The following is a 27933-nucleotide window of genomic DNA, read 5'->3' on the forward strand; positions in this document are numbered from 1 at the left end:
TAGTCTCTAAGGTGCCCCAAGGACTTCTCGTTGTTTTTACCGATCTGGATGTGATCGTGCTTCTTGGGAGCACTGGGAGAATTCTTTATGTGGAACCAAAGAGTACTAGCGGTCTTCCAAACTGCATCCTGTAATGTGCTGCTTTGCTTCTCAAAGGTGGGTGCATTGACCTGAAGTTGATCTATAATGATACTGAATTTACTGAATAAGTGACTGGGATTCACTAATTCAATCAATGCAATAACAACATTAGAAACTTTAGGAAAAGTGCATCTAAATTAACATGGATTTCTGAAGCTTATCTTAACCTTGCTTCCCACCATGCCCCTCAATTCTGTCCTGCAGGGACAAGACTAGTTGTAAATGAAAGTACTGATTTATTTGCTTTCTCTGATAACTGATTCCATATGTCAGTTGTCTTTCAGGCCTGACTTTATTGGGATTGCTTTGTTCAGTCTAGTTTAAAATATCATATACATTATCACAAAACATCTCCTTTCCAAGGCATTGGTTTTGATGAGTTAGACATATAAAAATGGAGGCTTTAGCCCAGATTTGTAAAGATGACTCTAAAAAAGAATTGTAGCTCCAGCACCGATACTCAATCGGGCGTGATCCTGCAAGCTGCTGAGGGTTGTGACCCCGTCGACACTTGAGTAGTTCCCTTGAGGTCAATATGGCTACTCCTGCTTAAAGTTAAGTACATGCTGGAGTATTTGCTGCACTGGGACCAAAGTGCTCTGCCACCTGGGAGTTCAAATCTATAGTGCTTTTTCATTTAAAGATCTTGAAGTGATTTACAAAGGCTTATTAGTTATTGATATCCCTATTACACAGATGAGTAAATGAAGGAACAGAGGTTAAGTGACTTACTGAAGGCCACACATTGAGTCAATGGGAGAGCCAAGAATGCTCCCGATTTTCAGGGCAGACTCTGATGTGGCCTCAAAGTTATTTTCTGTCTTTAATTTTCTAGAATCCCTGTTCCTACCACTTGTATGTGATAAGTGGAACAGCAAGTCATACAGCTGAAGAAACCATATTTGATGAAAAATTACATGCAGGATAACTGATGTGAGGCTGTTTGGAAATGCTATAATTTAATCAAGAAGTTCTGGCAATATTATAAACCACACAAATAAAGCTGGAGTACTTTACAGTATAATTTGAAACCTGCATAAAATTACAATTTAGTGATCTCTTCTCATCTGTTATCAGATTTAGCGAAGCTCTACATATTTTATAAGCTTATGATAATAAAATTAACAAATGGAGATGCAGCTTGTATTACAAATGTAAATTATTTAAGCAGGGACAATTTCAGAAAGAGAAACTGAAGTTTTATTTCCCGACTAGAGCGGGAAAACATTATCCATAATTATGCTAACAAAGATGTTTCACCATTATGCTGCAAGAGCAGGACAATTATGAATAGGCCACTTCCTGCAGTTCTGACTCCATTTTTAATCAGGAGTGAACCCTTCATCTCTTCTGCAGTTGCAGATTGCTCCAGATGTTGCAGAGCCAGTACAGTTCTGAGTCAATGCAGTGTCTGGGGCCACTGTGTAAGAAATATACAGCCAAGCTTCTCAGGACTCCTGCATATCCTTCTGAAGTGTAGGGTTTGAGGAACAGGAAGTGGGGCGAGACTGGTGGATTTGCTTAAGTTTAAGCCACCGCATACTGGCCACGGTGGAGCAAGAGCTACTAAAGCCTCAGAGCTGCAAGTGCAGCCATAAAGTGTGTCTACTGCTATTTTGCCGCATGGAAGGTAGGGTTATTTCCTTTCCATATAACCCATGTACCAAGCCTGGTACAGTGGCAAGGATTTAGCTCCCTCTCTTTACTGAGGCAAAACTCCTGATGACTGAAAAAATAGGTCCCTCTTTAGTATTACACACATTTAAAAGTTTTAAATTAGCCCCCCACTTAACAATAGTTGGTTTTGGGGGGGGGAATATTTTTTGGGATGCAGTATTTGTCTAAAGCCTTTGCACACAGTAGGCTCTGTCTCTTTTGCTATCCTAGACTGGCCTCAGCCTCTCCTAACATATCCAGTGACCTTGCATTCAGGATATGATCACAAGGCAATGCTTTCATTCTGTTTGTTTCAATAGCTCCTTTACCTTCTATATCTGAAATTATTTGAACATCCCAACAATTTGGTAGGGCTTGTTCTCGGCTCACATCTGATCACAAGTGAAACAACCTTATACAGATATTCCAGCAAGTAAGGGTATGTCTACGCTGCCAAAAAGACACATAGCAGCAAGTTTCAGAGACCAGGTCAACTGACCTGGGATCACATTACAGGGCTAAAAACAGTAGTAAAAGTGTTCGGGCTCGAGCCTGGACTCAGAGACACCCCCTCCACATTGGGTTTCAGATCCTGGGCCCCAGCTCGTGTCCAAATGTCTACACTGCTATTTTTAGCCCCATGGTGCAAGCCTGAGTCAGTTGACCCCAGGTTCTGAGACTCACCGCTGTAGATATATATGTATTTGCAGTGTAGACATAACCTAACAGCCCATCAGGTAACCAAAGCAAAAACTCATTATATTGATTATATTTATTTTTATTAACATAAACATTAACATCTAAAATTATACAGCTATCAAACTGTTGCTCTGTTTTCTGCTTATTCTTCCTTTAAGCTTCTAAAACCTCTCCCCTCTTTGCAGAGTTCAGCATTTTGTTATCAGAGTTGCTTCTAGTTCAGGGGTGGGCAAACTACAGCCCGGGAGCCGCATCCGGCCCTCCACACATTTTAATCCGTCCCTCGAGTTCCCACCAAGGAGTAGGGTCCTGGGCTTGCTCTGCTCCGCGCAGCTCCCAGAAGCAGTGGCATGTCCCTTCTCCAGCTCCTACACATAGGGGCAGCCAGAGGGCTCTGCATGCTGCCCCTGCAGCTCCCATTGGCCTGGAACCATGGCCAATGGGAGCTGCAGGGGCGGCGGCTGCGGACAGGGCAGCGTGCAGAGCCACCTGGCCACACCTCCATGTAGGAGCTGGAGGGGGGACATGCTGCTGCTTCTGGGAAATGCTTGAGGTAAATGCCGCCCAGAGCCTGCACCCTGACCCTCTCCCATGCCCCAACCCCCTCCCCCAGCCCAAGCCCTCTCCTGCACCCTGAACTCCTCATTTCTGGCCCCACCCTAGAGCCCGCACCCCTAGCCAGAGCCTTCACCCCTCTACTGCACCCCAACTCCCAATTTCATGAGCATTTATGGCTCGCCAAACAATTTCCATACCCAGGTGTGGCCCTCAGGCCAAAAAGTTTGCCCACCCCTGTTCTAGTCTGTAAAAGAAGACATGCACAAATGCACCCACCCTCCGTGCTCGCTAATGGAGACTTTTACATTTGTTATTTCTTCTTGTTTTCTGTAACATCAAACTGAAAGCCCATGTTGTGGAATTCCTATCACTGGAAGCAGTGGTGGATAAACACATGGGCCCAAGGGGCCTAGGCCTAGAGGCCCCCAGCAGGAGTGCCAGAATCTTAGTAGAATGGAGGGGGTCACTGAGGCCCTGCACCTCTCTATGGCCCAGTCTCCTGTTCTTCCTTTTCCCCCCAAGGCCCCACACTCTAGCCAGACAGTGGCAAGAGCTGCCCAGGGAGCCCAAGCTGCTGTGGGGAGCCCAGGTCCCTCCACCTGCCCTGGTTGGAGGCTGGGGTGCCTGAGAGCAGTCCCTGGCCCGTGTCCCTGCCCCTTCGGAGCATGCCACCCAGGGCAGGTGGAGAGTCTGGGCCCCCTGGGTGGCTCTTACCATTGCCTGGCTCCGGCTTCTGGTCTGGCCAGAGGGCGAGGCTGAAAGGAACCAGGCCTTGCGGTGAAGGGGGGCTAAGGCCCAACCCCCCACTGGGAAGAGGTTGGCACCGTCGGCAGGGACTGCACTTCATGGCAGGGAAGCTTTGTATTAATGCATTTTGATATGTTTTTTTTTAATGGGGTCTAGGGAGCCCAAGTGTTCTTTGTGTCCAGGGCCCCAGTAAATCTTAATCTGTCTCTGACTGGAGGTTTTTAAGAACAGGTTAGATAAACACCTGTCAGGAAGGGTCTAAGTAGACTTGGCCCTGTGTTAACACTGGGGAGTGGACTACATTAACTCTTGAGGTCCTTTCTAGTCCTACATTTCTACGATTCTGTTTTGCTCTCAGCGTATGGAAACATAACAGTACGGTTGATTTTTTTTCCACTGTGCTTTACAGGCAGAGAGAATGCACATTTCCTTCCCCACATGCATGGAGATGCTTATCTGCAGAATTGGAAACATTTCATAACAGTCTCTCTTTTACATTCACAGAAAAGTATAATAGTGGTAAGTAAACTCATGTAAGCTGACCGGTGTTATCACAATGCTTTCTCAATGGAAGCTTTGGCTAAAGAATGGAGGGTTGGCTTGTCAGTAGATATTCACAATAAGATCAAAGCACATCTCATCTGGTATTTATAAAAATGGTGTGTTTGTTTTTTAACTATTAACATTTGAAGAAAACTGATATCCCAGTCACCTTGCAGATAGAAAGGTTAAGTTCATCTTTCATTTCCACCTGTGCAATAACACTCATTTCAGTGGATTTGTACAAGTGTAAATCAGAGCAGAATTTGCCCCGTTATTATTATTTTATTTGTGATGTGATAAAATGCTCAGCACTTTACAAGACACAAAATAAACAAGTCTCAGTTATAAAACATTTACAATCTAAAAAACAGACTAGACAGAATGCATTGGGAAACCCTGAAAGGCAATAGCCTGGTGCTTATTCTTCAGTTACTTTTAATTTTAATATTGGCTTGCTACCTTTGAGCTATGTGGAAGAACAAAAGGTGTGATTTTTCCAGAGTCTTGTCTTGCCACTTGCATAAATGCAGGAATTGTGCGTGCAATCACAGTAATTATGTGCACTGAAGACATGCATGCATTTTTGGATGCACAAGTCTGGCCCTCTACTTCCTAGAAACTTGGTCCTGGAAGTTAAGTGGTCATTTTCTGTCTGTTTATACTCTGCTTCATATTTTTCTCCATTATTCTCTAGTACAATGCAGCTGTGTTTTTGAGTGTTGAGCACTAAAAATAATGTTTAAATCCAAGAATAAACTGTTTTCAGTTGAACAATGTACTGAATAGTGTTCAAAACATTTCAGCTCCCATTAGGATTTATAAAATGCTCTTTAATATTCTGTTGATTGTTTGAATTTAGACAAGGAAGAACAATAAAAACATGTAACTGCTTCTTGACAGTATAGTAAAGGGAATTCAGTGACTACAATGGGTCAAATGTTACCTGGAGACTATAGAAATATTATATATACCAGCAGTCTAAACATATTTTCAAAACAGGGGTGCTGGAATAATTTTTATAGTGGGGGTGCTGAGAGCCACTGAACCAAACTGTAAACCCTGTATATGATGGAAACCACTTCAAGCCAAGTGGTGCGGCTGCACCCCCAGTTCTAGCATCTATGCCTTCAATGATAACTAGCCTTTTGGGCAAGGAACAAATAATGAAAATTATTTGTACAAGTCCTGAATGATGATTGCTTGTTTTGACACACTGAGATCGTACCAGAACATAACAATACAGAAGTCAAAGTCCAATGTTTATTTCAAGTCTTTTAGAAATGATGTGATAAATGAAGGAGGGTGGAGGGTAGCTCCCTGTTGTGGATGCCCAGCCAGCCAGTAGCTATAAAATCCCTCTTAGTAGCTGTTCTCTAAGTGCTCTACCTGTAAAGGGTTAAAAAGTCTCACTGCTATGCATAGGTAAAAGGAAGTGAGTGGGCACCTGGCCAAAAGAGCCAATGGGAAGGCTAGAACTTTTTAAAATTGAAACAAGACTCCCCTTTTGTCTGTCTGTGGCTGTTCTCCCAGAGAGAGGGGACAGGGCAGAGTTATGCTGTGAGATGCTTGGGTCAGGTATGAAAAAATCATCGGTATCATACCTAGAAACTACTCATTTGAAACCCCATATTTGCAAGTAGATCAGGGAATGTCTAGGAAGATGTGATTAGGTTTATCTCTTTTATTTCTTTATGGCTTGTGGATTTCTCTGTGCTAACCCAAGATGCTTTTGTTTTGCTTGTAACCTTTAAACTGAACCTCGAGAGCTATTCTTGAGGGTTAAGCCTTGTAGTGTTGTTTTTTTTTTAATTTAGCAAAAGCCTAAGTTTCCAGATGTATTTTCTTCTTCTTTTTTATTAATAAAATGTACCTTTTTAAAGAACAGAATTGGATTTTTGTGTTTTAAGAGGTTTGTGCACAGGGTGGTTGTTTAGCTGCTGGCAACAGCTGATTTCCTTTTTTTTTCTTCTCAGCTCTTCTCGGGGCGGGGCGGGGGGGAGTGTGTGAAAGGGCTTGAGAGTACCCCCACAGGAAGGAATTCCCAAGTGCACCTTCCTGGGTTCTCAAAGGGATTTTTCACTTGGGTGCTGGCAGCATCTACCCATCCGAGGTCAGAGAAAAGCTGTAACCTTAGGAGTTTAATATGAGCCTGGAGCAGCAAGTATTAATTTTTAGAGTCTTTGCGGCCCCCCACCTTCTGCACTCGAAGTGCCAGAGTGGGGAATCAGCCTTGACAAATGATATAAAGGGTTCCTATACTAACCCTACTGGAAATTCCAGCAGACTCCATTGTAATCCTTCAGCTTCTCTCTTGGTTTCTACTGGAAAACCACTAGCCTGAGTAACTCATAGACCAATAAGACCCACTGTTTGCTCTGTTCAAGAACCTAGTTACCAACTGGAATTTCCACCATGCTAATTAAATGAAAGGTCCAGATTTTCAAAAAGTTAAGTGTGCAACTGTGCATACAGAAATGTGCATTCCTAATTTGTACTTTCAGTTGTGCACACATAACCTACTACTTTTCCTTGGAAATACATTTTTTCATGCAATCATGGCTATATATATTAAGGTTAGGCTTTGTTTTTCACTTAAAGGAGGGATTCAGACTCTCTGTTCTGTATGAAGACTACAGTATATTTTCCCCAAATTTTCATCATATGATGTTTCAGTAGAGATTGCATTTTCTTGGGATTTTCAACTAAATCTGTGCTTAGTGTGAAGAATGTGGGGGTTACCTGTATTAATTTTATGAATGTGAGATATATAATATAGGGGCTTGGTGGTATTTTGTTGCTGGCTAACTAAGATAAATCAGCATGAGGAACAGGAAAGAGAATCCATCTTACTGGAGAGAGATCACCTAAGCTGCTAGTCATGGAGGATGGGATCTCCACCTGGGGTTCATTACAGAGCAGGGATTAGTGAGGAGGAAACAGCAGACTGGGCTTTATTCCATGAGGGAGACCAGGAACCTTCTGTGGGTTTCAGCAGAGGACTACATGGTTTATGAAGCCTCCGAGAAAAAGAGATGGCTTATTTTTATTTAATGGCCTAGCCAAACCTGATTAACTTTTTCTTTGGACAAGAAAATGTGGTGTTTTAATGTCTAGAGGAAAAGGGAATGCTTCAGGAAGATTTCCACCCCTTGCCTTGGTTTTCTCACCTGAAGGGGAGAGTGTTGTCATGTCTGGCTGGTAAAGAAAGACTCTGGTCTGTGTAATATATTCAGATGGAAAGATGCTTGGGTCTGATTGTGAAACAACCCTGTCAACAACTGTGTAATGAATTGCTGGGTTTGAGACTCAGAGCTGGCTGAGTCACATTGCTCCCTGACAACTTTTCCCCAGGTACCCACTTCTGTTCCTGCATATGCACCTTTTCTTCCAGGCCTGGGGAAAATGGTTTTTCATTTAAAAATGTGAGGGGTGTGTGTGTGGAATGTTACTGCTGCCTCTTTCTTCTCTCAGGTCTCCTACTTAGCTGTGATGATTTTGTGAAATTACAGGCTTCTCCCGCTCTCCCAAGTACATATACCCCAATCTCTCCCTACCCTTCCCCTGCACCATATGTTCATTCATTTCAAACTTTTTCCCATTAAGGTGGACTTGTCTATCAACTGCTTGTCAGGCAGCTTTAGAAGTAATTAAGCTGATACAGATTTACATCTTAAACAGCATGAAAGATGAAAAGTTCAGACTGTTATGTGTGTGCTTGGTATGCGTAGCAAGCCTTGCAGACTATAAGTAAAAATAGCAAGGGTGATGAAAGGGATTTGAACTGTGGTTCCCAACCTCTCAGGAAAGTATCTTAACCACTGAGCTCATGTTGAGGGGAGGGGTTGGTGGTCTCACAACTGATTTTGTTGAAGCTCTTTCACTTTAATTTAATAACTGAATATTATTAATTGGGCCAGAGAGTGTGGTCAGGCTTTCCTCTGAGAGGTGGGAGATCCCTTTTCAAATCTCATCTCCTCATCAGGCACAGGGGGCATTGAATATCTGTCTCCCACATCCCAGGTGAGTTCTCTGACCACTGGACTAAAGGTTATGATTGAGGCAACTTTGTTTCCTCTTCCCAGCTGGCCATTTTATGTGGGGCTAGATAGGTTCTGAGGAAACCTACTGGATTGGGACCTACAGGCATTCCTCCATCTATCTTCCCTTGGTTTGTGGATTGCACTGGGGCTAGGTGTGAGACAAGCATCAGGCACCTAGAATGAGTCTTTCTGCCCATGCTTAGAAGCAGGAACTTTTACAGTGGATATTTAAGCATCAAGTGAGGTTAGGCCCCCAAAGGGTTTTGTGGATTGCGATGGCACCAATATTCCAGTTGAGGGCTAATCAGCATGGAGTAGAGAGGAAGAATTACTTCTTGTCTTGCTTACAATACGCCTGTTAATGCATCCCAGAATGATGTTTGCTTTTTTTGCAACAGTGTTACACGGTTGACTCATATTTATCTTGTGATCCACTATGACCACCAGATCCACTTCTGCAGTATTCCTACCTAATTAGTGATTTCCTATTTTGTATGTGTGCAAATAATTGTTCTTTCCTAAGTGTCGTAATTTGCATTTGTCCTTATTGAATTTCATCCTATTTACTTCAGACCATTTCTCCAGCTTGTCCAGATCATTTTGAATTTTAATCCTATCCTCCAAAGCACTTGCAACCCCTCCCAGCTTGGTATCATCCACGAACTTTATAAGTGTACTCTCTATGCCAGTGGTTCCCAAACTTGATCTGCCGCTTGTGCAGGGAAAGCCCCTGGTGGGCCGGGCCGGTTTGTTTACCTGCCGCATCTGCAGGTTCGGCCGATCGTGGCTCCCTGTGGCCGCGGTTCGCTGCTCCAAGCCAATGGGAGCTGCTGGAAGTGGCGGCCAGTACGTCCCTTAGCCCGCGCCACTTCCAGCAGCTCCCATTGGCCTGGAGCAGCGAACCGCAGCCACTGGGAGCCGCGATCGGCCAAACCTGCGGATGCGGCAGATAAACAAACTGGCCCGGCCCGCCAGGGGCTTTCCCCGCACAAGTGGTGGAACAAGTTTGGGAACCGCTGCTCTATGCGATTATCTAAATCATTGATGAAGATATTGAACAGAATTGGACCCAGAACTGATCCTTGTGTGACCCCACTCAATTTGCCCTCCTAGCTTGACTGTGAACCATTGATAACTACTCTCTGGCAACGGTTTTCTAACCAGTTCTGCACCTATCTTATAGTAGCTCCATCTAGGTTGTATTTTCCTTGTTTGTTTATGAGAGGGTCATATAAGACAGTATCAAAAGCCTTACTAAAGTCAAGATAGACCACATCTACTACTTCCCCCTATTCACAAGGCTTGTTACCTTGTCAAAGAAAGCTGTTAGGCTGGTTTGACATGATGTGTTCTTGGCAAATCCATGCTGACTGTTACTTATCATCTTATTATCTCCTAGGTGATTGCAAATGGATTGCTTAATTATTTGCTCCATTATCTTTCCTGGTACTGAAGTTAAGCTGACTGGTCTGTAATTCCCCAGGTTGTCCTTATTAAGGATACAGAAAGATGGTACTGGGGGAGAAGGAGTAACTAGGGCTTGCTGAGCTCTGTGAGTGTAGCGATCTATAGGAAGGAAGACCACCGCTCTTTCCTGGCCCTGAGGGAAAGGGCTAAAGGTAGAGAAGCACACTATATAACAGTGTGACTGTATTGGTCTTTGTGTGTTTATTTACATACCCAAGTTGCCACTCAGTGGAGAGCCTTAGAGGTTCCTGGGGCATCTGAGGACAGGAACAGTGTGCGTCACTTTACAAAAAGGAAAGGGAGGCTTTTACAGAGTCTCCTGACCTGAACTGTTCTGAACCATAAGTGGCTTTAGGGAAAAGACCAATATTTTGAGGCAACTCTTACCTGAAGACCTAGCTTGCTTTACTTGCATAGCATACGATAGACACTGCAGAAGGCATTTTCTACCTTAACAAGCAGCTACAGTGCAACATCTAGAGAAGTATAGCAGTGCCATAGGATGAATAGGAAGGATTTTTTTCAGGATCCCACAGGGAACAATGTATTGACAGTACAATCCTATCTGGCCAGAAAGAAGTTTCAGGCAGGGCTTGAATTGGGAGGAGTGGAAGGAATAGTGGTTGAAGGACATAAATTCACACCATGTAGACGTCAAGCACAGGAGTTTATTACGTACAGCGCTGACGGAGTGTTCCCTTGCTTATTAGGCTCAGAGACACTGTCAATCAATTGATTACAATTGAATATATGGATTTTTTTTATGGGCAGGGGAAAGTGACAGGATAGGCAGTCCCACACCCCCGGATAGGTTTAGCTGCAAGATATGATAGCAAAGTAGCCAGTGGTCAAAAGGTTACATAATGTCTCCGCCCATGCTCTCAGGTTCACAAATTAACATTTAGCATTTAATTAGTACTTTAATAAATGTATTAGTATAAAATATATGTTGAATTCTGATTTGGGGTCCATAGGCATGAAGTAGCTCCTTTGATTGTCCAACAGATACATATCTAGGAGTAAAAGCAAAGAAACAGTGAAAGTATATGGCAATAAAGATTCTTTCAAGTTGCTTATTTGTGTTTAAGGCAGGCATTAGTCCCTGGGAAAGGGAGGTAGGAGGAGGCCATATTTTATACTGACATGCATGAACCTTTCATAAACTCAAGGCTGGATGTGTGGGAAGAACTTCTCCCTACAGAAGAAACTAACACAACAGAAACAGGGCTTTGTTCTATTTGCAACTTTGAATAAGACACAATTATTGCCTCCAACATCTGGCGTTGTGCTGATCAGGCATATCTTAAGCCAGGTTATCTTTGGTTATTCTGCTTTCTCTTAGCTAATCCCTATTTGCTCGGCCTCTGACCTCTTGACCAAACTCTGGACTTTGGGCCTGTACACAGATCCATATACCAGGTTATTACATCAACAATGGATTTTAACCCTTCAGTGGTACCCTCCTAAACTCCACCCACAAACCAAGAACTACTGACTTGAGATGCCAAAATGAGATCCTACTCACAGTAGATAGTACTGATGTTCAAAATATGATCACACATGCTCTGCTGGGCTCTCCCTTAATGGGGTTGGATACACCCATGAGCAGAACTAAATTAAGACATGGGTAAATAAGCATGTGCCCAAGTTTGCTTCTGTTCTTTAAAAAGTTCTGTTTCTTACTCTGCCAGTGGTCAAGAAAAGCTTGAACATCTGGACCAATTGTATCTGATGCAGTGATGCCTGCCTAAATTTGCAGAGGGCCTCTGGCAGAGGCAGCTGAAGCTCACCTCGAATGCAGGGCAGATGTGCTCTGTATGGGGAGGCCGGGTTGCAGTGCAGGGGTGGGATGAAGAGAAGCAGGGTTGGTGCTCTGCATTTTGAGTGAGGGGAGCTACTGAGACTCAGCAGGTAGGGGATGTTCCTACTTGATCCCCAGCCTGGACAACAGCTCTTTTTTTTTTCTTTAATGAAAGCTGAGATTCTAGAGAACAAGATGGCAGTCTCAAAGTACTAGGTTGTCCACCCAGTGTGACCCTGCCCAATGGCTTAAGGGTAAATCAAATGCTTTTGGATAAATGGGTCTTGTGGATTAATTCAAGTTAGTGTTCAGATATCCTGTTGTGATAAAGACCATATTAATGCATGTAAATAACTTTGATTCAAATAACACCTTTTGGATGAGGGTGTCTCTCAGTTTATGGGTGCTTGAATAAACAGGGTCTTACCAAAATAACTGTAAAATGAGAACATGTAGGTTCTTTGGGTCACACAATGTTAATATTTTTGTTTAGTCAAACCCCTAATTAAATGATAAAAAAATAGAGAAGATATAAAAGTACCACTGTTACATGTCTTTAGTGGTCATTGGCCATGCTTGGGCATTTGTGCTTGTGCTCACAAGAGGTGCTGTGGCAACAAGATGTCACAAAAAAAGGCAAAATGTCTCCTAGCAACAGGAAGCTTTAGGTAGAAAAGTTCCAAACTAGCTAGTGGGAAACAGCAAGCATAAACAACTGGGGACCCCCAAAGAGCAGAAGTCCCCAAATCTGGGGATGATCGAACAATTGCTATGGTGAGTACCCTGGACACCAAGCTGGTGGAGAGGGAAGCCCATTGGCCTTCTGCCTGTGAATGACTTTTTGAAAACTAGCTTCACAGTGCTGGAGTCTTTGCTACTTTTTATGCAACTTTATTTTAATTTAAAAAGAAAAAGTAAAATATCATGTGGATTCCAACACTGACTGTTAATCCAAAATAGTCAACTCAGAGGAGACAGTATTATTTTCCTGTTTTAATCCCACTATTTAGAAAAAGCCATATTACTTGTATCCCTTTTCCAAGAACAGATTTAGTGAATAGGTTATTTTTAAGGGTAGGCAAGACCTTTTGCTTTTTTTTTTTTTTTTAAAGCTTTGGAGGACTTAACCTTGAATCTCTGATTCTAATAATATCACCAGTCACTTGGGAACTATGAAAGAGACTGAGGAAATAAGGAGAGAGAAAGAGGAGGGAGAAGAAGAGAGCTGCTTTAATAATATAGGGCTAGATTTGTGTCCTTAAGCAGTACTCTGTATAAGGGGCAATCTGTAGCTGCACTTCCCCAGAAATGGAACTGGGAATTGGAATGGGGACTTGTCTGTAGTGGGGGAAATGAATTGGGTTAGAAAACACATTAACACAATGTTCAACATACCTTTTCCCCTTACTGTGAACCAGGATAGTTGTGTTTAAAAACATTATCAGGTCATGGTTAAATATTGGAGGACATATTGCACATCACTTCTGGTGCACGAGCTAAACAGGTTTGCATGTAGGACGTTTTACAATGTACCTATCTGGCTGCATGGCAGTAAAAGTGGATGAGAGTAGAATTGACATGGCATGGCATGTGCATGCTGGGTACACACAACTGCTGCTATTTTTATTTCATGATTACACCAGGAGAAACTGCCTTTAAGTAGATCCTTCTGCATGGGAGCTGAAGCCAGGAATGCAATGTACTTGTTATATTTACATGCATATCACTGCTGCAGATTTGGCAGGTTGTCCCAGTGGTGTTGCCCCCTTGGGCTTTTGAGTAATTTATATTGGCTTTGTGCAGGGAAAGGAGGCTCTCTCTCTGTTACTGTGTGTTCTGTTTTGGACATTTGTTAATCCTTCTTTTCCAAAATTTCTCTCTCTCTCAAGTTCAACAGAGGAAAAAAAAAAATCAAACCATACAAATCCTATGCACGTGTGTTACATTCTTTCTACCAGTTCCACTCTGGGGCTGGTGAAATGCTGCATATCTGGGTTTGTGCATCTCTCCTAGACTGCATAGCTGGAGCCCTATCCTCTCCCCTGCGCAAATATCTACACTGGTTCATTTTTTTTAAATGAGCATAAGTTTTGAGACTTACTAAAAGTAGAAAAAGACTTTTTTCCCCACCTGAGTCTGGAATTGTCCATCTTGCATGAATGTAAGCCCCAAATTAATCTCAAACATAATAGAATCAGCCCTAAATTTCTGAGGCAGAGACGGTCATAAACTTATATGAAAAGTTATATATAGGTTCTTAGAGGCTTTTCAATGAAGTAAATATGGACACAATTCTAGCACCAAGTTTGTGCTCCAAAAATGAAGGGAATCTAACTCAAAAAGACTAAATTTTCCCCATTAACTCACAAGCCAATTTACTCTAACAATATTTTTAGTTTCAGAGTAGCAGCTGTGTTAGTCTGTATCCACAAAAAGAACTTGTAGGCACCTTAGAGACTAACAAATTTATTAGAGCATAAGCTTTTGTGGGCTACAGCCCACTTCATCAGATGCATAGAATGGAACATATTGTAAGATAGATATTATATATAGATATATATAATCTTCCAACTTTTTGGCTAATTGGCCTCTCACAGTTTATATGGTAACTTCCAACTTATCTCTGTGTGTGTGTGTGTGTGTGTGTGTGTGTGTGTGTGTGTGTGTATATATATACACACACACATAAGTTGGAAGTTACCATATAATCTGTGTGTGTGTGTGTGTGTGTGTGTATATATATTACACAGATAAGTTGGAAGTTACCATATAAATTGTGAGGCCAATTAGCCGCTCACAGTTATCTGTGTGTGTGTGTGTATACACACACACACACACACACACACAGATAAATTGGAAGATAGATGTATATTATATATAGATATATATATCTTACTATATGTTCCATTCTATGCATCTGATGAAGTGGGCTGTAGCCCATGAAAGCTTATGCTCTAATAAATTTGTTAGTCTCTAAGGTGCCACAAGTACTCCAATATTTTTAGTATAACTATAATACACACTTAGGCCTGATAAGGCAAACACCCATTTGCCTTTATTCATTTGAGTAAAATTAAACGTGTAAATATACTCAGAACTAGAGCCCAATTCAGTCTCCATGGGCTATAAATGCAGTGGTGTGTTCTTAATGTTTGTAATGTAGCAGTGCAGTAAATAAGGGGAGCTGCTATTGGAGTGTAATCATTTACAGTTAAAGAGATACTGCCACGTAGTGAAGACAACTTTTAGTACTGGTGCTTAAGCAAAGACACGATGCTACGAATGTAAATGAAAACGGGACACACCTCTCCCCTAGTTTATAACCAGTCTCTTGCAGTATTTGCAACCCAGACTTTGTAGCGTTATGGCATTGCACGAGAATCTGAAAGTGAAACTCACTAGTGGGGGATGGGGAGTGAAACTAGCTAGTTAATTTTCCTTCCCGAGATGAGTGAAGGGCAGAAAAACAGCCGGTTTATAACCAAGAGATTTAGTAACAATAAGAAAAGTCTGAAAAATAGACGCGATCTTTAGTTTAACAGTCGCTCGGGGGAGTGCTAGCGGGGGGAGAAGGAACAGCCCGGGGCGTTAGGTTCTTAGAGTGCTTCTTCCCTTCTGACAGAGCATCTCCCAGTCTGCTGCGAGGGCCGGAGAGGAACCCAGAGCGCATTAGGGCCCCGGGGAAAGGCGGCGCGGCAGGCAGGTACCCTGGTGTACTGGCTGCAGCTCACATACAGGCAGAGAGAGGCTGCTGGGGGCCCGGTGCCAGAGGGAGGCTCTGCGCTCGCTCAGCCGATCCCGGGACTGACTCCAGCATCACTTTAATGGGAAGTGGATGGCGATGGCAGCAGCCCAGCAAGTAAAGAAACCGCAAGCGTGGCTCTAGGCGCTGCTCCCGCCCCTGGATGCCCCCGCTCACACCTTCCACGCGCCAGGACCGAGCCGCTGCGGGAGGGCTGGGGCGGCTTTGCTGTGGGCTCCCCTGGGAGCTGCAGCCCCCGCTCCCCACCGCGGTGTGTGTTGCCGCCGCTGCTGCTGCCGCCGCCCCCGGACCCCCGTCCGCTCCCCCCCCGCCTGCCTCTGCCGGGCGGCTGGCAGCGCAGCAGCTGCTGAGGCTGGAAGTTTTCCTGGCAGCGCGGGGCTCCTCCGCCAGCCAGTCCCCAGCTCCCCGCCGCGCGCGGGAGAGGAGCCGCGGCCGCTGCTGAGGGCGAGGCGGGGGAAGCGCCGAGCCCGGCCGCCTTCGCGCTCGGATTCCGCAGCCTGGCCGGAGCGGGAGGCAGCCGCCGGCCGGCCGGGGTCCCGGCATGCTGAAAGTCACCGTGCCCTCCTCGTCCTCCAGCGCCTCCGCCGCGGGCAGGGCGGGGGGCGCGGCGCCCGACTACTGGATCGACGGCTCCAACAAAGACACCCTGGCCCATTACTTCGAGCTGGAGTCGGAGCTGGGACGGTAAGGAACGGGCTGCTGCCGCCCTGGGCGAGGGGCATTTCCGGGGCATCCTCCGCTGCGCGGGGCGGCGGAGCCGGCGGCTTTGGCTTGTGGCCGCGACTGGGGAGGGCAGGATCCCACGCGTGCAACCGGTGTCAGAGGCTGCGGGGACTTTTCTCTTGCGAGGTGGGGCTGGCTGCCTCCCCCTCCCCACCCGCCTGCTGCATTTCCTTTGAGTGTGGTTCATATTTAGAGTCTCTCCCCCGACCCCTCATGCTGGCTTCTTTCCTTGGGGGGTGTCTGAAACTGGAGGAGAGAGATGTGACAACTAGGGAGACCGCCTCTTCCCCAGTGCTGTTGGCTCTATGGCAGTTCCCCTACATGTAGGGTATGCAGCATTTCCTAGATCCCCCCGTTTCCAGGGCTAGAGGGAGATGAAGACTTACGGGGGGTTTGGGTTTTTTGGCTGGGGAGGGGACAATCAAGATGATGATAGTGATGGTAAACTTTTTGTTTTTGCTGTTTAAGACCAGTGACATGGGAAATTAAACTTAAATACCAGCTTGCTTTAGTGGCTTTTCAGTAGTGAAGGGGAGAATGAATCACTTAAAACAGTTGCAAGCAGGATTATAAACTGACATGTTGATACAAAGAGAAGCCCTGTATGGGAACAATTTAGCACTGATTATCTGGGAAGAGCCTAAACTATTAGGCTTCCCTGTACTGGTGTGTGTGTGTGTGTGTGTGTGTGGCGGGGGGGGGGGCGGCGGAATAGAATATATATTCCAAATACCATCTGGAGATCATATCCTCATGGTGACTAGCATGTACAGCTATTGCCCTTCACCTGTTACCTGCCTACTTTGGTTTGACAGAGATGGCACCATAACTATTTTGAGAGTAGACATTTCACCTTTTTGCTCCCTCTAAGGTTTACAGTATTTAACACATTTCAGGGTTGCCTCTTTTGTACTAGGAAAGCTCAAGATGAGGCATTTACTGCTGTTGTCTATCAATTACAGTGTCTTGATGATGAATGCACACTGATTTTAATAGCTGAAAAAGTTAAACTGTAAACGATGGTCCAAAGAGGTGTCAGTATTTTTGTGCTGGATGCGTATCTGTCCATTTTGCAGGTGTGCACGCATGTTCAAACACAGAAAACAAATTCGGTTCAGAACGAAAGTCATGCAAGTACTATGTTAAAAGGAAAATACCAGTTAATTTCTTAAGAAAAACACACTATTGGCCCAATCCTTTAAATGCTTAGCCATGTGAGTAACTTACATTAGTAGAGTTACCCACGTAAGTGTTTGGAGAATCTGGGCTTAATACTATGCAGAGTGACTGTTAAGAATTTCTGTGAATCGGCCACACTTGTAAGTAAATTGACAGTCTAATTCTGAGTTTTTATACTAGACATGTTTGCATGAATTTGGGCACGCTCCTGCAGTCCTTACTCAGGCAAAGTTGCCATTGAAGTAATGAGCCTATGAACAGGACCTTTACATGTGAACTGCATTCTTTTCATTAGGAACTGCAATACAATTTAGGAAGTGATTGCCAGTATTTGAGTGAATTGATGTTTGGTACACATTCATTCATGCGTGCCGTACTACTGTCACAGCACACTTCTTCCAGTCATTTAACAGTTCTAAGCATTTTTAAACTAAAACTCAGCATAACATTTAATATTTGTCTTCTATATCTGTGTAGGTTTCAGAGTAGCAGCCGTGTTAGTCTGTATCCGCAAAAAGAAAAGGAGTACTTGTGGCACCTTAGAGACTAACCAATTTATTTGAGCATAAGCTTTCGTGAGCTACAGCTCACTTCATCGGATGCATGCAGTGAAAAATACAGTGGGGAGATTTTATATACACAGAGAACATGAAACAACCTTACCTGATCACTCTCGTTACAGTGTGTATGGTAACACCCATTGTTGCATGTTCTTTGTGTATATAAAATCTCCCTACTGTATTTTCCACTGCATGCATCCAATGAGGTGAGCTCTAGTTCATGAAAGCTTATGCTCAAATAAATTTGTTAGTCTCTAAGGTGCCATAAGTACTCCTTTTTTATATCTGTGTAGAATTTTCTGTATCAGTATAGAATTACCAGCAGATGATATTGCATTTAGAAGTGGAAAGTAAAAGAATTGATGTGATGCAGTAACATGTATAATGGGGATGGATGAGTTGTCATAAACTTTACAGAGTAGGAAGTAAAATGAGATCAACGATCTCATAGTGAAAAATTTCACAGATGACAGCGCAGTTGCATCAGTTTATTCACAGAAGGACTTGTAATTACAATGTTTTTACCTGAAAGGAAAAGTAAAACCTTGAACTGACATGGTTGCGAGTTTTAAAAAAAAACAAAATCTTATTGGCTATTGAGTATTTGGCTAACATTCCTCCCTTTTTGTCACTTATGATGATGATTGCACATACCATATAGATAATAACTTGAACCGAAAAGCCTTCATGAATGATATTCTATGCATTTGACTTTAACAATACAGCACTTGTTAATACTCTGTAGGTGGCAGAATTGGTGAGTTGTATATTTTCTGTATCTTGCCCAGTGTGTCTTTCAGCTGAGAGTTTGCATTTCGCAATATCCTGAGAAAAGGTTTTGCAGCAATGTTAACCATAAAATACTACACTTGTAGTATCCCAGAAACATAAAATCTTTTATGTTATGTACTATCAGGTACAGAGTTTATGCAATTGAGATTAGTATAAAGAGATTATTTGAAGAGGAGAGATAAAATTATGTAACAAATGACTCCTTTGATACTCAGTGCATTTTTAAAAAAAAAGCAATTTAAGTTGTGAACATATTTGCAGATATCACTTTTATTGGAATTGTATTGAATATAATTTATTTTGGTATGGAAAATTTTATGCACTCCGTATCTTGAATCAGAAAGTGACAGAAAAGTTTAATGTTCCTAATGTATTGATTGTTGGCAGAGCCAACAGCTCATACACAGTTTGACTATTAGGGAATATTTCTGGCTGGGTCTCTAGAGTTATTCCCTCATTGTCAAAAAATGACATTGGACTCTTCTGTGCACATGAACCATCATCAGAAACCTTCTGGGCTAACTTCTCATTTAAAGTATAGCCTCGCTAGTGTAATCCTCATCAAGGTCCTTATCCTGAGAGCTATTAAGCACCCAGAGTTCCCATTGTATTTCCAATGGGAATTGGGAAAACACTGTGCACTCAGGCCCCAATCCACAAAGATACTTAAATGCCTAAACCCCAGACTTAGACACGTAAGTCCTGGTTTTTGCCACCACTGTGATCCACAAAACTTGCACTGAATCCTGTAGGTGCCAAAATTCACTCAATGCCTATATTTTTTTAGAGTACATGTTTCTTAGGAGATCCAGTAGGTATGCTGAGAGGCTGCCTACCAGGTCAAATCCTAATCAAAATCTGGCCAGGATGGTAGTGGTGGTAGCCAGATTAGAACTTTTAGTCCAGTGATTAGAACATTTGTCTAGGATGTGGGAGGCCCAGGTTCAATGCCCTTCCCTGCCTGAGCAGGGAGAAAGGATTTGAAAAGGGTCTCCTACCTCTCAGCTTAGTGGCTAGAGCCCTTACCTGTGGGATATGCTGATGTGGGGGCTGCCTCAGTCTCTCCTGTACAAGCTGTTCCATTGGGGATAAATAATGAAAGTGTGATTGGAGCAAGGGGATTGGACTGTCTGTCTTCAACTTCTAAGGTGGGTGGCCAAACCACCAGTTTACAGAGTCTCTTTCTTGCTCATGTGCCCAATGACTGTTCCACTGAGCCCAGTGGTTAGGGAACTCACCTGGGAGGTGGGAGGCCGTAGGTTGTGTTCCCCTGCTCCAATCACTTTCATTATTTATACCTAATGGATCTGCTTCAAGAGAAGAGACTGAGGAAGCACCACATCAGAATATCCCATAGCTTAGCAGTTAGAGCACTCTTCTGAGAGGTAGAAGACCCCTGCTCAGATCCTTTCTTCCCCACTCTGGCAGAGAAGAGAATTATGGGAGATCCAGGTTCAACACTGGCAAATCTTTTAGCCCAGTGGTTAAAGCAATCAGGTGAGTGGGCATGGCACTGGTGCTGCTGTTTTGTGTGGAGCGAGGCAGCTGCCCAACTCGCTACCACAAGAAGCTATGTAGGTGCTTAAGCTGCCTGACTCCAGGAGAGGGGTTCCAGTTTGGGGATCATCTGTGCAGAGAGAGTTACCTCTCTGCAGCCTAGACTTAGCACTGTTCCTGTGGATTTTTTTTCCTAGGTCCCTAAAAATTAGGCATTGCAACACACAGTGCGGCAACGCCTAAATCTCTTTGTGTATCCAGGCCTCAATCCCTAATGACACAATGCAGGGTGAGCTCAAGTACTTGTGTGCTGTGAACCCACCGTCTTTTAGTGACGCTGAGTGAGCCGTGCTAACATCTTATGTTAATAATCCTGTTCATGAAAACTGTTATATAGCAGTAATTGAAAGGGAATTCTAAAGTCAGGTAACAGCACTTGTTTTAGCAGCATTATTGTTATAGAAATGGGTTAGTTTTGCATATGTTTAGAAGGCAATAATACATTTTATTTGAAACTCTAATCCAGTGCTGTCTGCTGTCATATCACCGTGCAGAACTTCATGTGACGACAACCTACAAATCAGCTTTGTAGTTCCTCTTCATAAATAGATCACCTACAGAGTTGCATGTCGTACAGACTGTGCTTTATGTGCCCAATTGAGAAGCTCAGTTTGTTTTGGGTGTTGTTAAACTATACGTATACCACTCAGATTTTTTTGTTTTGTTTTGGACATAATCTTTGCTTGCTACAATGGTGGGTTATTCTGCAGTACACCAAAAAAAAAAAAAAAAGAAAAAACGCTTTTTGAGGTAGGCCAATCTTGATTGCCGTACTAATACAAGTAGTCCCATTAAGATTTCACAAATAAGGTGAGCAGGATTTTGGCCTTTATGGAGTTAATAACTGAGACTTTCATATTTTCAAGTTGGCTTCATAATCTAGACCTTTTAGCTCTGTAATTTGATCTTTGTATTAAAAGAACACTGTGGTCTCGATTCTAGTATTGAATGTATTAATTCATTGTTTTACACTGACTCATTGTTCAGTTATTTTTTGCCAGACAAGTCTCTTCCCCCCTCCTCCCAAATGCATATATTTTTGGAAAGTGCAAGTGTTGAACCAGAGTCTGTAACAATGAGCTCTGACAATGTAGTAGCTTTGGAGTTAGGCTACTCTGTCCCATCCGTCTCTAATTAACAAATTTCTACCCTGAGTTATGTCATGTATAAATAATTGAATACTTATCAAAGCAGCCTGAACAAGTACTTGAAAAGATTATTCTCTTCTGCCTCACTAAGGCCTGGTCCTGCAAACACGAATTAATATGACGCTTGCTCTGAGTAGTTGTATTGAAGTTGCAGTAGAAAGCACTGTCCCGGTAGTATTTTCGGGATCTGGCTGTCTGCTCACAAATGTTATTTCTATAAAAATAGGATAAATTAATATGCCATTTATGTAGGAACTTTCCACTTTCCACTAATTGAATTAAAGGTTAATTCAGAGCAAACTTGTACTGTAATGCCATAAAAGAAGAGAAATTTAAAAATCATTTACTTTCTTAGTAGAACTGCCTGTGGTTAAGGGATGCCAGATCAAATCCTTATGCCTGTAGAACTCCTATTGAAGCTGCAGTAAAATAGAGAACTAACCGATGTGCAAGGAACGAAGGACTGGACCCTAATATCAATTAACAGAAAAAATGCGGTCACCACAGCAAAAAGGCATCAGAGATTGGCAATTAGGTACAGTAAGAATGTTTGGAAGTTCCCGAGCTGATGACTCAAGAAACATCCTTTATTAACCCTTTCAACCATGTTTAAATCTCTTACTACCTGTATGTTCAGAAGAGTGTTATTGGTGGTACAAAGACTTGCATCTTCCTAATTCACTTTCAAATAAGACAATATTTTAGTATTGAGCATCCAAGTCCAAATGTCACAAGTCAAATTCCACGCTCAGTTACTTTGTGGAGCCCATTTAGCCTTCAACTTCAATGGGGTGGCAGGGATGTGTAATTAAAGTCAGAAATGGCCTAATTCATTCATGCTTTTGAGCTTTAATCAAACATCAGTACAAAGATGTGTCTGGCCACTTCGAATTGCAAGAAGATGAGTTTCCAAAGCAGCACAGAATTTGGTCCACTCTTTTTTTTCTTAATCGTAAAATTTGCTTGCTAGTGCTTAAAGACTATAGGAGAAATTCTGGTCTTCCTGAAGTCAGTGGCAAAACTCCTGTTGACTTCAGTGTGGCCAGGATTTAATCTAATATGTCATCTATGCCTCATTCAGGCAAGACTCTCCCTAGCTGGAATGAGGATTGCAGAATCTAAACCTAAATCTCTGAGATGGCTCAAGAAATGGGTAACTGAAAATAGAGCTTTTTCACTACTGCTTATTTGAGTCTGACCCTGATAGTACTGTGACTGAAGTATTATTACCATATCATGGTTAGAACATAGTCTATGTGAAATGAGTTTGCTGATTCAGTCTACAGTAATTCCCAGTGGACAAAGGTGTCCACACAACAACTGTTAACTTTGTTGGCTTCCACAATGTTTGTTTTCTCTGCTAAGCCTGCCATGTTTCTCCAGGAATGGCCTAAAGCTCATCAGTGGGGCAGTGTGCAGAAGCTGCTCCTGCATGCTCTGTGGGAAAATAGAGGAGTTCAGTTTTCAGTGCAGTCAGTGATACCTTTCATGGGACCTAAATTCATCTTATAACATATAATTTGTTTATACTGTAATGTGAGCAAAGTTTTTCAAACCAAACAAAATAGACTACTGATTGGGACATGCAGATACTTATTTTCAATTACAGATGCGTTGAAAGATGTGCTACCTGGGGAATAAACACAAAATGGATTTGGTTTTTAGAGGTTAACAGGTCCAGTTCTATTACCATGCATACTTTAGAAAAGTAATGCATACATCCTGAACAATATTTTTATTTTGTGTGCAAGATGTCTGTCATTTGCCCTATATATAGTTATACTTGTAAACTAGACAGGATATGTAGGGGGGATGGGGTTTAAACGCTCTTAAATCAAGAATTAGGATTTCTGAGTGGGCAGTGACAGAATATACTGTGTTTCCAGAGTATTACATTGTATTTGCATACTGACCCCTTATTAATTAATATGCAGAATGTCTTGTACTGTGAACCAAGTGAACCTTTCAGTTTCTTTTGTAGAATAAGTACTGGAGGTGGTTTGAAATGGTTGCTGTAGGTGGATCTTTCTGTATAATTTTCACAGCTTGTTTGTGTTTATGGAAGGACTGTTAAAATGGAGAATGTTACTCTCCAGAGAACAGTTTATATTTATTATTTCTATGGCATTATTTGTTCCAACAGCTATCCATCTTTGTGGTGGCTTTTTGGTTTTAAAAAAATATCTAGAAAATTTGTATTTGTCACATGAAAAATTAATACTTACCTTTGAGGTAAAAATTCTTAGAAATACTGCAGATGTGTCTGGGCTTCAGAAGCTGAAAATAATGGAGTTGTATCAGTTACTTTAGGATGTGAGAGAGATGTTTGAGAAGCTATGAGGAATTCTGCAAAAGCACTATAATCTGCAGTCCAGAACTAAGAAAGCTGTTTGTTTAACTCATTGCAGAAAACCTATAAGAGAAATAGAATACATGTATTTCAAGTGTTGCCAGAAATTTTTGTCCAAATGGGACTTTATTATAACAACCTTAAATTATTGTTTAGATGGGCCAGTGCTTGCCCTAAGTTTGATGGAGCCCTGTATGGTACAAAAGAGATGTACAAGGCCCATCCAGTTATCTCCATGGCTGTGACTAGGCCTGTGATGTGTGAATAACACAGGCTGGAGGTGACTGCATGAGGTAGTGTAGGTAGATGGCTACCAGTAATAAATGTCTTAATGCCTGCTGCTTGTTGGCATAGAAAATGATCATATTAAAAAAAAAAACAACCCACCCCCAATTATAAGTGGTGGCCCTTGTGAAATAATAATACTCAGCACTTCAATAGCACTTGTCATCTGTAGATCTCAAAATCCTTGGTAGAGGGGGGTAATGGTCCCCAACAGATGAGTTGGGAGACAGCGTGGAGAAGTTAAGTGAGTTGGCCATGGTAATCTAAGGGCCAAATCTGGAAGACCAAAGTAGGCCGCCTCCTCTCCCAGCCTGGTGTACTATCCATTGGACTATTCTGCCTCCTTTATGGTGAACTATCTCTCATTGGTATCCAGCTGGATACCAGTCACTAATGTAGCCTTGTAAAGAGAGAGTTTCTCACGCTAACCTTTCCGTTGAAAAAAGATGCAAAGACGTGCGTGTATTTTAAGCTGTGTGTGTACAGCATCTATCAGCATTAGGAGTTAAGTACATACACTGAGAAGAAAATATACTTCATTGTATCTACCTGTGTTGTGTCATCACAATGTAGCAGAATTTAAACCATGTACTTTTGCACAGCTGCTACAGATTTAAAGTTATATCTATTCACCGTATTAAGGGCCTAATTCTGGCACTTTTGTTCACGTTAAGTAATCCCTCACTTTCTGAGAAGCACCATTGATTTCACGGAGGCTACTTGTGGAGTAAGGAATACTCAACTGGAGTAAGGTGGCAGATTTTGCCCATCCCCTCCCTTGAGTAGTGGTCCTGTCTCTCGTTCATGGTGTGTCAGATATTATATACTTAAAAAATAAAAATGACAAGCTTGGCAAATAGCATTTCCAGGGGGAATTAATGACTGGCCAAAGGTTAATGATCCTCAGCTTTTGCCTTGTGCTATCAACTTCCCCAGCCAGTCATTAATTCCCAGGAAATGCTTGTTCATTTAATTGTTATTGCTTAGAAACTAAAAGCTCTGTTCCAGCATCTTTTTCTTTTTAAAATACTATCTGGAATCAGACCCCAGGACTCTGTGAAATTCTCTGAAGCACATGGTATATAGAGTATGGAAACTTTTTGGGTGATGGGGGAGTGTTGTCTTTTGTGGTCTCTTCATTTCGCTCTCTTATTTCTCCATCATTGCCACCAAAGGCCTTTTCTGGGTGACTGTTCCTTTTGATGAAGGAGAGCTGGATGAAGCTCTTTCCAGAGCCCACCAGCGCCACTTTTCAGCCTTGAGAAGTTTGTTCAAGAATGGCGAGAAAAAGGTGCTTCTCCCTTCTCCAGCTCAAGAGGGAGAGTCACTACCATAGAACGTTCCCAGGTCTTTCTGTGCCAGGAAGTGAGATTGGTTTTCAAATTAGGCCCACATCTCCTGTAATGAGGCTGTAGGATGGATTGTTGCATAGTACATTACGGTACAGAATTCTGTCCAAGCTGGCCCACCAGATGGAAGAATGTTCCAGGGCAAGGTAAACAAGGTAGAACTTACCCAGGTTACCCCATGGAGGGGTGGGATAATGGAGAATTATCCTGGTTTTGTCCTGGACAGCGCAGAGAACTTGTGGTTTGTGGGTGTTCTTGTTTTTTAATTATTGTAACTGAGTTTCTGAGGTCTACAAAGTCCAAACCTAATGTAATTTCCCTTTTAGTATTAAGATTTTTTGTAATCAGGAAAAGCAGGTTTTGACCACATTTTAAAAGATATTCGCCTATCTTAAGAACTGTCAGCACATTAAAAGAGTAAGAACACTGTTGGAAATAGGAGATGGAAGCTTGTTGTTGTTTTAAGTCCAAAACAACATTTATCAAATGCTCTAGGTTCCAATTAAATACATTTGATTATATATCCACACATTTGTGTTTTGGTATGTCATTACTTTTAAAATGGGAAGGTACATTCACCTAATGATTTTAGAATTAAATTTATGAAAACAACATGAATATGTATAAAAAGATATAGAGGATATCACTAAGTGTGTTATGGTTATTGCCATACATCTGTTCATTAGTGTAGAGGTCTATTAGCTTTTTATTCTACATTAAAATAAATAAATAAATAAAATCTTTCTGAGACTAACTTTCTGAAGTCAACAAAGTTTTTGGCTTTAGTTCACTTTCTGGTTTTCTGAAGAATGAAAGAATTGTAACCACTGAGGGACCAAGCAGAGCATTGCAAACAATGTAAATGTCCCCTTTGAACTTCCTCTGCAAGGGATAGTGGAGAGAAATGATAAGCACAGATCACAGAGCTGTATCATCAGTTTTTTTTAATATGAATTCTAAATGCAAATAAGGAGTTGTCTGAGCAGCTCTTCCAGTATTTTGTTTGACAGTTTAGGTTATGTACTGTCCATAAACCACATGAGCAACTGCCATTGCCAATCAATAGGTGTTGTGCACTAGATGAAGAGACTAATGTTAATTCTTAAATGGATTATTTTAAAAGCTTGTAAAATATTCTGTCCTTCATAACTAGATAATTAGGTTATATAGCTTTTTTCATGGGCAGAATACTTTATTATTTAATGTTTAAACATGACCTACATATTGGAAATGACAGTCCCTGCCCCAAATAGTTTACAGCCTGAACGGTAAGGTCTAACAGGTGGATGAGACCTCAGGAGGTAGCGGGGGAGTGCAGGATACTAAAATAGGGTATTTTAGCACAGATGAGTTGTACATGTGTGTGCTTGCGCTCTCGTTTATATATTTTTATCTATCTATAGTCTCAACTCATGAATAGTGTTAGTTTTTGGAAAGTTTGGGTTAAATAGGATTTTTTTGGGGGGAATTCAACATTCTTGAACAAGAAATCAGATGTCTATTTGAAAGACTTATTGGTCATCAGAAGATAAGTATGGTGCTAAATTTGGTCATGGAACTGATTGCAGGACTTGAAATGCATAACACACTTAATATAAGGCTATGCAGAACAGAGTGCCAAGCTCCCTGATAGATAACAATAAAGCACGATTCCTTGGCACAAAGGCCTGAAGGGGGTCGGTGTTTGCCAAAGCCACAGGGCTCTGATCCTGGGCTTGCATATGAAATCACAGCTAGAGAGAGGCCCTTCTGCTATCAAAGCACATTGGGTAAAGAGAGGGGAGAGTTGGTTCACTAGCTGACTGTTAGAAATGGTCAACATTTTTTTGTACTTCTGAAAATGATGTGAAACTCTAAGTTCGTTGGGGGTGACTTTTAAAGGCTAGTTAAAATGTTTTTAAAAATAGAGATTCTGGACAGTGTTTCTGGGAAACATTCAGCATTTTTCAGCCAGGACTGATTATATTGAAATGGGGTTTAAAAATACCATAATTTGCTGTTACTCTTTACAAAAGTGGGAAATTACTGGAGTGCAGGTCCTAAATAAGCCTGTAGACAGTTCACCTACACATAATTCAAATTGCAGATCTTTTAGTTGTTCAGACTTTTTCTCCAGTACTGATGTAGGGCCAAATTAGGCAGCTATGCAATGTATGGAATTTTTATTAATTTCAAGGAAGGATTGGAGACCAACATTCTATGTGATTTCTGTGCACAACTGCTGGATTGAAGCCCCTGATTCCAAAGACCTAATCCTCATTTATCTGAAAAATCTTTGTCTCCTCTCTGCGTTTATATATCTCAATCTGCTTTTTATATGTTCTAATTCATTTGGTCTCCAAACACCATTGTCCCTGATTTACAGATGAGCAAATTAAGCTACAGGAAGCTTAAAGGCTGGATCATACCTCTCTGATCTCTTCGTGCACATATCTCCTCCTGCCAATGCAGAGGGTAAAGCATACCATGTCCATGACATTCTTTTTCTGCTCCTAGCACCTGTGGAGGCAGGCCCTTTTGCAGTCATGAATCCTCTGCTATAATGATGTGTTTTGTAGGTTAACATAATGTAAAG

The 27933-nt window shown here is 42.1% G+C and overlaps 1 protein-coding gene across 1 annotated transcript in view; it reads left to right on the forward strand.

Moving 5' to 3' along the window:
* The first annotated feature begins 15052 nt into the window (after nucleotides 1-15052).
* CAMK4 (calcium/calmodulin dependent protein kinase IV) overlaps nucleotides 15053-27933 on the forward strand; it is a 307228-nt gene continuing 294347 nt past the window's right edge. Inside the window, exon 1 of the mRNA XM_037901535.2 lies at nucleotides 15053-16099. Within this exon, the coding sequence (XP_037757463.1) occupies nucleotides 15957-16099 (143 nt within the window). The 5' untranslated portion in view covers nucleotides 15053-15956. The remainder of the gene's footprint in view (nucleotides 16100-27933) is intronic.

This window comes from Chelonia mydas, chromosome 5, assembly GCF_015237465.2.
Source record: "Chelonia mydas isolate rCheMyd1 chromosome 5, rCheMyd1.pri.v2, whole genome shotgun sequence".
NCBI classification, from domain to species: domain Eukaryota; kingdom Metazoa; phylum Chordata; order Testudines; family Cheloniidae; genus Chelonia; species Chelonia mydas.